Source organism: Aptenodytes forsteri, unplaced genomic scaffold (assembly GCF_000699145.1).
Source record: "Aptenodytes forsteri isolate BGI_AS27 unplaced genomic scaffold, ASM69914v1 Scaffold183, whole genome shotgun sequence".
Classification (NCBI taxonomy): domain Eukaryota; kingdom Metazoa; phylum Chordata; class Aves; order Sphenisciformes; family Spheniscidae; genus Aptenodytes; species Aptenodytes forsteri.
This window is the reverse complement of record NW_008795918.1, coordinates 661,685-669,787: the sequence shown is the minus strand read 5'-3', so window position 1 is coordinate 669,787 and position 8,103 is coordinate 661,685. Positions and strand designations below refer to the sequence as shown.

Below are 8,103 nucleotides of genomic sequence, written 5' to 3'. Positions count from 1 at the left end.
AAGAATGACTCCTGCATTATCAACATTTCTACTTCAGCACTAGTTCTGAAAAACTGGTAACCGTTGTATGTATTTGTATTCTCTGACTTTAAGAATCAGACAATTTTTATAAAAGCATTGCTGAGAATTTAGGGTCTTCTTTAAATTTGCATTGCTAAACTAATAAATTCATCTTCCATTAAATAAAAACATGAAAATCAATTCTCTATGGCAGATAAAAATAGACCATTTATAAACCTCCTCAACACTTGTGAAAATGAATTCTTTCATAATTTTGATACTTATGTTCTCTTCTTGAAATACAAACATAATTTGAAGTTATTGGTAACTCTAAATTTAACAATAAAGCTACAAGTTTAACCCTGCTCCTTTTAAACATTAAATAAAAACATGAAAATCAATTCTCTATGGCAGATAAAAATAGACCATTTATAAACCTCCTCAACACTTGTGAAAATGAATTCTTTCATAATTTTGATACTTATGTTCTCTTCTTGAAATACAAACATAATTTGAAGTTATTGGTAACTCTAAATTTAACAATAATGCTACAAGTTTAACCCTGCTGCTTTTAAAGTCTCTTGGAAACTGAATGCCCTCTCAAATGAGAAAACTAGAACTTTTAATACTGCTTAGCTGTTTGAGACTCAACTGCCCAGAGTCTTCCAAATGTTCTTCGTATAACATCACATTGATTGTATAACCTTTTAGAAGCTCATGTTTGCAATTTATCTTAAAAACAGATAGAGCGAATGGGAAAACAGTATTAGCTAATACTTCGCTAGGCAAGGCATTAGTACAGATCAGTCTTATTCATATGTCTCTATACATAAAAGTTTGACCATAAGCCCAAAGTAAACTTACTTCATCAAATGATCCAAGTTAATGTATCAAGAGACTGGCTTCAGAGGGCCAGTAAACAAACTGCACATGATTCTTTTTGACACATTTTTTTTGACAACTTCTTGACATTCTTTTTTGGTTCTTTTTGAGCATGATTCTTCTGAAGTCCTAACACTTAGTACAAAGTTGTTTTTAACAATGTAAATCTGGGAAAGATCACATTTCCTCAGTGCACACAAAAACACTGATCTTGCAAATGTCTGAGGCACAGGAGTAATTTTACTTACAGGAATAAACTACTCGGTAAATCCGACCCTTTACATGAAAAAATCCTCCGAATAAATTGAGAATTTAGCTACCCTGCCCAGGTTCAAAGAATTAATGTTGTCCCTCGCGAAGCAGAAGTTGGAATATTTGTGTTTGAAGTCCTCTTCAATATTTGAGGTTGTCCTGGTAGTTGTCATACTGCAATTTAATTTATGCATGGAAGGCAGCCTCAAAGTTTGAAAAAGAATCTAGCAAACCAAGCTGATGTCTCCATTGAGTACAATAATTTCCATTACATAAGATAGTGGTAGGGAAATAGAAATAATCTCATTGCTTGAGAGGACTTGGGACACAGACTATACTGTCGTCAGGGAGTATAACGTGGAGTTGGCCATGCTTCAACTGCTTAGTTTTTCTGCACACAAATAGGTAGTGCTTTCATGTGTTACCCTCGCTTACTACGTGACTGTTTTCTAAATGTCACTATTGTACTTTTTTTATTCCTTTCCCATCCAAATATCATTTCCCAACCAATATCCTATGAAGTTGATGTTTGCTTTTTGTGCATTCAGAATGCTGAACACACTTGCATAAATAAGCTTCGAGAAGCAACAACTGACCAGTGAAGCTCATTTCAATGCATTTGTTTCTGAGGTATGGAGAAGTTTTTACTAGTCCAGGAGGGCTTAATACACATTACAAATCAAAACCGCTCCTGGGCTAGTTTGAAAAAGGTATGTTATCTCCACACCAAGAACATGACTGTGAAGCGCCTTTCATTTGGCATGCCACTTAACCGTGTATTTTTATAGTTCATAATGAATATGTAAAACCAATTTGGCAACCATTGCTTCCTCATTGCACCATGCATGCTCCATGTATGTGGCCCACAGTTCTCTGGACCAAGAGGCTGGGGTGATTCTGTCTCTAAGGCAATGGAAAGAGCTCAGCACAAATTCTTGAAATCATTACAAAAGGACCCTCCCCACAGTAACTTCTCAAGTGACCACTGTTACTCCTTGAAGAGGATGGCGAGACGAGAAAGAAGCCTGTTCTTCTTCTTCACGCTGAGATTGATGATGAAAATAATCTTGTAGGGGGAGAAGAGGAGGCAAGTACTTGAACATTCACAGTTTGATGCAAAGCACAGATGAAGTATATTCTGTAGTTGCTTCAGGCAGTTTTGCGCATAGAAAAAAAGAAATGTTTAGAAAATAAAAAGTTTACTTTGTCTTTCTGGGTATAGCCAGAACCAGTCTCTATCCCACCTGGACAAGTGAAAACGGGAATCCAAAATTAATCTGATTTGTGGCAGTAAAGCTCCTTAAGTGCTTTCAACTCCTCAATCAGTGTCTTGTTTTGGTTTTCAAGCACAGCCACTCGATTTTCTAGACATTTCACATACTCCTTTTTCTTCCTGCGACATTCACGTGCTGCCTCTCTGCAAAGCAAAAAAGGCCATTCAAATCCAGAACAGTTACTTGCAGACATGGGCTACTTAACTGTTCAGGTCAAACCTTTACCTAGTACTGCCATTTGTAGAATATGGAGGTATTGTTAATAAATGCAAGTTAGGAAAAAAGGCTGAGTTCATAACAATTGCTTCTCACAAATCACACACACTCAAGATCCACAGGTCATTTCGACACGCAGATCCCAGTAAGTCAGCACCAATAAAATTCTGCTTATGTGAGAAAAGGATCCTAACTCAATGACAAAATTCTGCCTGCAGGATTTACATTAGAGCCTTTAGGCCGAGTCAAATGCTGCTGCAATAATTTCCTTGATTTTATTATAATAAATAGATTAATAATAAAAACATGGATAAGACCAATGTTCATCTATTCGTCTCTTTATAAACTCTTCCCTTCGCTGCAGTCCAACCAAATACTAATGGTCAGGATGTTCAACCGGTGCAAAAAAAGCTATATTTAGAGCATTCACAAATTTGCTCTTGAGCAATACTTTCATTTTATTAATAATGTCTGCATCACTGCAAAGATAATATAAATGACTCAAATAAAAAACCCACAATATAAACAGTTACTAGCAACCATATCATTCTTTAGTCATTGTCTGCTGTGCCAAGAACATGGCAGTGTTAATGTGCTGAGGCAGATCTCAAGACAGTCAAACTTTTAAGGCTTGCCTGTAAAGACTGAGTTGCCTGTAGATAACCTGGTAACATACTAAGAACACCAATGAAAAATACCTGAAAGGTGTTAATCTGCTGCTGAGCATCCTGAAGGCAGTAACACCAAGACAGAAGCTATCCTGCACAGCAACAGTAATGGTACCAATGTGCAAAGTAAGCAGAAGGCTAAATGCCGCAGGTGGATGGGAGTCCAGGCAGAGGGTTCTCCTCCTGCAATGCAGCTTGTCAAAGCAGCACACTGCAGATTTATGTAAATGTACATGCTTGTTTGCCCTGAACCTTTAGGTGCAAAGCAGAGCAGCTTCAAAAGGAGAGTCTGAGTGTCCCTTCATTGCAAATGCTGCATAGATTGGTGATACAGTCAGTGTTCTGGGAAATGAGAGGACAAAATTGAACCCAGTTCTTCTGCTTATTAGATAAATAGTAGTTGTAGTACTAGGTAAAAAAGAATGTCTGTTCCAGGACCTACCTGGTAAGAAAACTCTAAAAGTAACTTTTGAAATTCAGCTCCACAAGTGAGACAGGATGAAGAAAACCTAGTTTGTAAGCCCTGAAAGGACTCAGGTATCCATTTGTTACACAATTTCACATGCTTGCAGCACTTCAGTGGGCCATGTGCAACATTTAGAATTTAAGTCATTTTGGGCTGTTACTTGTGTCACCAAAAGATTGTGTCACTGGATCAGGAAGTGCCTCCCAGTGCAAACTGTCTTCTTGGGTGACAAGTTTTTCTTTCTTTTTGTGATTTTTGTGCCAGCTTGGGCTGTATATTAAGCCACCTCAAGTCTGTGTGCATTAGTTATTCATTATGAACAGCTAGAGTTATTCTGAATTACAAGAGAGCTTTTAAAATTTATAATTTACACAGAAAATTTGCACAATAATATCTATGAATATTTATGATATAATCCTCCAATAAATACCACCTCACCATCTGCCTCTCTATATCCCTTTCCCCTGCTTTGCTAGGGAGCCTAGATTTGCAAATACCTATTAAGAATGCAGGCTAAAAGCACCGCATGCAACATGATACTGTTGCAAAAGCTGTCAATTGAACTCAAGTGGGGGTAATTCCCGATTGTTTTTCTTGGCTTTCCCAAACACAAAAGCTTTCTTTTACTGGAATAAGACTGCTGACTAAATGAGGGGATTCAGAATGCTAATTAAATTTTTCTCAAATGCAGAGCCTTGAAAGGGGGACATCTACTATTCACTGATACCAGAAAAATATATAAAAAGGGGAGATGGGTGACATTCTGTACAAAAACCTTTTAAAAAAGTGAGCTCTGCTGTTCAGAATTATTTACTTCATTAAAGCCCCTCAGACAAGCACTGGGTCTGCTCATGTGACTTTCTATTGTTCACAGCTTAGCAATCTATGGAAGATAAATGCACCTGTACAACATAACAGTTTTTTCAGGCTGACAGATGAAGTAAACAGTGCTTTCATGGGGCTCCCCCTCCTCAGAGGGGAGGGAAGCACTGCTGTTTTCCTAGTGTCACAATGTAACACACAGGCTCAAATCTGTGGATGGAGTTCAAGCTTGGTGTGATGGGTCAGCTCAGGCCCAAACCTTCCCTCTCCCACAGCAGCAGGCTTAAGGAGCAACATGCCCAACTCCTCTCTGCTGCTCCCTTCCTTCGCTGCCTCCACCAAGCCCCGCCTCAGTAGGCTTGGCTGTTCCTCCTCACACACTAAATCCTACAGGGTCAAGTCTCCTCCCTCTCTCTTTCAGCCCCTCTGCTGCAACTACTGGCTCCACCAAGAGTAGCTGCTCATTTAGCCTTTCCTTGAGTCTTTCTGCCTTCGGAGGATAAAACCCAAAAGGCAAGCAGCTAAAGAGGACAAGTGAGACAACCAAGAAAGCACTTGTGAAGAGTGTGGGTGGGCCAGCAGCAAGGAGAATGCATGCAGAAGGCTAAGGTAAAGAATCCAGGAAAGGAAACTACATGAATGTATTAACTCAAAAAAATCAACTCACCTTGGTGTTTGTAAGAACGTATTTGCAGCCATACAAGTCTCTCACCAATTACTTTTCTCCTTATGGCAACAAACAAATTCACACACCTCACAGAATGAGTCTGACACCTTTACTTAAGGTTTCATAGTCACAATACATGGCATTAGCAGATGTGCTTCTTTGCTTTGCATCTTTAAATAAAGGCAAATTCTTCAGAAAGCATTTCATAAAATGACTAAGAAAGATCAGGATTCCTAGTGCTTAACACTCTAGGTCTATGCAGAGCTGACCAGAAAAAAAGTGATCTAAATGTACGTGCCTGTTCTTCATTAGACGCACTTCTCTCTTCCGTGCGGCCTCTTCTGCTGGCTGAGTTGGAAGTGCTGGAGAGGATGCCATGACTACGCCTGGTGCAATGGTGCTGGTAGGGGCGGTGCGAATCTGGTAGGTCTGCACATCTCCTGAGGCAGCTGAAAGACACAAGGGAACATCATGTCAGATTGGTGACACTGCTGTTAAACGTGGTGTGAAGAGCACCTAGTCATCTATCTAACCATGCTCTCTGGGCTACAGTACAGGAGGGATGACCATCATCTGGGTCATCACTGCTATTTCAGTCTTAGTTTATTAACATATGCAAGGTTTTGGGCATTCCTGCTGAAGAAGTCTCCACTTGTGCTTGATAACTTGATTTGTCTTGCTGTATTGCTGTGCTTCTTTCTCCCTTAATACATTTCGTTTTACTTCTCTGGTTTTTGGGCAGTTTTAGCATTTTTAAGATGAAGGATGGCAAACAGTATTTCTAGCTATGCTCCAAATGTCTATCTGCAAAAGGAGAAACTGCATGTGTAAGTATTTGGCACAGAAAAAAGGGTGTAGAAAGATAGCATTTACTCCCAACAAGAGAGATACAGTGCAAGCTAGGCACTCAGTTTCACTACTCTAGAATGAACAAGGTCTTGGGTTTCTTTTGTTTGCTTATTGTAATTTAGGAGTGTGTTATATTTGCTTGAGCTCATAAAAAAATATACCACCTAAAGAAATCACATGTCCTTAAGAACACAAAAACCAGAAGATCAATGCAAGAATAGTATTTTTCTCAGCTATATATTTTCACTGATGCGTGGAGACCTCTTCACCAGGTAACTTTCAAATCACCTGCTTTACAATCATAAAAGCAGGGGTACATTTTTCTGTTATTTTTAATAAACAGATTTTTAATAGCTCCCCCAATTTTTAATAAACCAAAACATATATTTTAATACAATAAAAAACCCCAACTTATTCTAAGTTGAAGTAGCCCTGCTTGCTGTAAGTGGAGGACTAGACCAAATGCCCTCTTAAGGCACTTTCCTAAATTATTCTATGATTCTAAGACTCAATGATTAAGTACTTGATGACTAGTTACAAAAGCCACAATAGGAAGAAATTATGACTTGCAATTGAAAAGGGGAAAAAATTACTAATAAATTAAAGTGTCTTTACAGAAACAAAGTATCAAACAACCTTCTTTCCTAACTTTAATGCTTCCCCTTAAATTTACTATTGTTGCAGATGACTATCTGGGAGAACTCAGCACTCTAAAGTGGTATGAGTTTTTGCAGAACGTATTAAAAAAAATCATATGGACAAAATAAAGGAAATACAGCATGGAAAACCAAAAATAAATATATTGTTTTAAGAAGTAAACCCAAAATATCCACAATTTTATCAATCTGAAAGGAAAGGCTCCAAGAAAATGTGACAAATAGTTTTGTCCAGAATTTCCTTTAATCATTCTGGAGACTTACCTCTGCCAAAGCTGTTAGTTCTGTTTCCTGACACATTTGAAGGAGTTAGGTTGGCAACTTATATCTGCATGGAGATATAATACATATATATATACTGAATGACTGGCTGTGAAGTTTCTCACCTTGTACGACAACTTGGTTGCTGGGTACAAGTATCTGTTGTCCATCTGTGGTCTGTGCATATTGTAAAATGGTGGTGCCAGGTTGGGTTGCAGCTGCATTGGTCATAGTCAACGTCTGGAGACCTTGTACTCCATCTGTGCCATTGTTAGACAACTGTATTGCTCCTCCTTGGGTAATAGCAACTGAAGATAAAAAAAATCGACACAGCATTTAAGACACTAATTTACTCATTAACTTAGAGTATTAAACCTAGATATGGAAGAATACTGGTCTGAGTTAAATCCCTTGAATCCTTATACACCCTCGAATCAGACACATGGCTCTAATGTACATTAAAGAAATAATGCTTTGAAAGTAAGTTTTCAATTTTTCATGAGACCCATTGTGCTGGTTTTGGCTGGGGTAGAGTTAATTTTCTTCATAGTAGCTGGTATGGGGCTATGTTTTGGATTTGTGCTGGAAACAGTGTTGATAACACAGGGGTGTTTTCGTTACTGCTGAGCAGTGCTTACACAGAGTCAAGGCCTTTTCTGCTTCTCACCCCACCCCAACAGCGAGTAGGCTGGGGGTGCACAGGAAGCTGGGAGGGGACACAGCCGGGACAGCTGACCCCAGCTGACCAAAGGGATATTCCATACCATATGACGTCATGCTCAGCATATAAAGCTGGGGGAAGAAGAAAGAAGGGGGGGATGTTCGGAGTGATGGTGTTTGTCTTCCCAAGTAACTGTTACGCGTGATGGAGCCCTGCTTTCCTGGAGATGGCTGAACACCTGCCTGCCGAGGGGAAGGAGTGAATGAATTCCTTGTTTTGCTTTGCTTGTGTGCGTGGCTTTTGCTTTACTTACTAAACTGTCTTTATCTCAACCCACGGGTTTTCTCGCTTTTACTCTTCTACTTCTCTCCCCCATCCCACCAGGGGGGAGTGAGTGAGTGGCTGTGTGGTGCTCAGTTGCCGGCTGGG

At 39.3% G+C, this 8,103-nt stretch overlaps 1 protein-coding gene across 1 annotated transcript in view; it reads right to left on the bottom strand.

The window, feature by feature from the left end:
• Positions 1–383: 383 nt before the first annotated feature.
• CREB1 (cAMP responsive element binding protein 1) overlaps positions 384–8,103 on the bottom strand; it is a 19,764-nt gene continuing 12,044 nt past the window's right edge. Inside the window, exons 5-7 of the mRNA XM_009284638.1 lie at positions 7,139–7,321; positions 5,546–5,696; positions 384–2,551 (exon numbers count right to left, since the gene is read on the bottom strand). Coding sequence (XP_009282913.1) covers positions 2,407–2,551; positions 5,546–5,696; positions 7,139–7,321 — 479 coding nt within the window. The 3' untranslated portion in view covers positions 384–2,406. The remainder of the gene's footprint in view (positions 2,552–5,545; positions 5,697–7,138; positions 7,322–8,103) is intronic.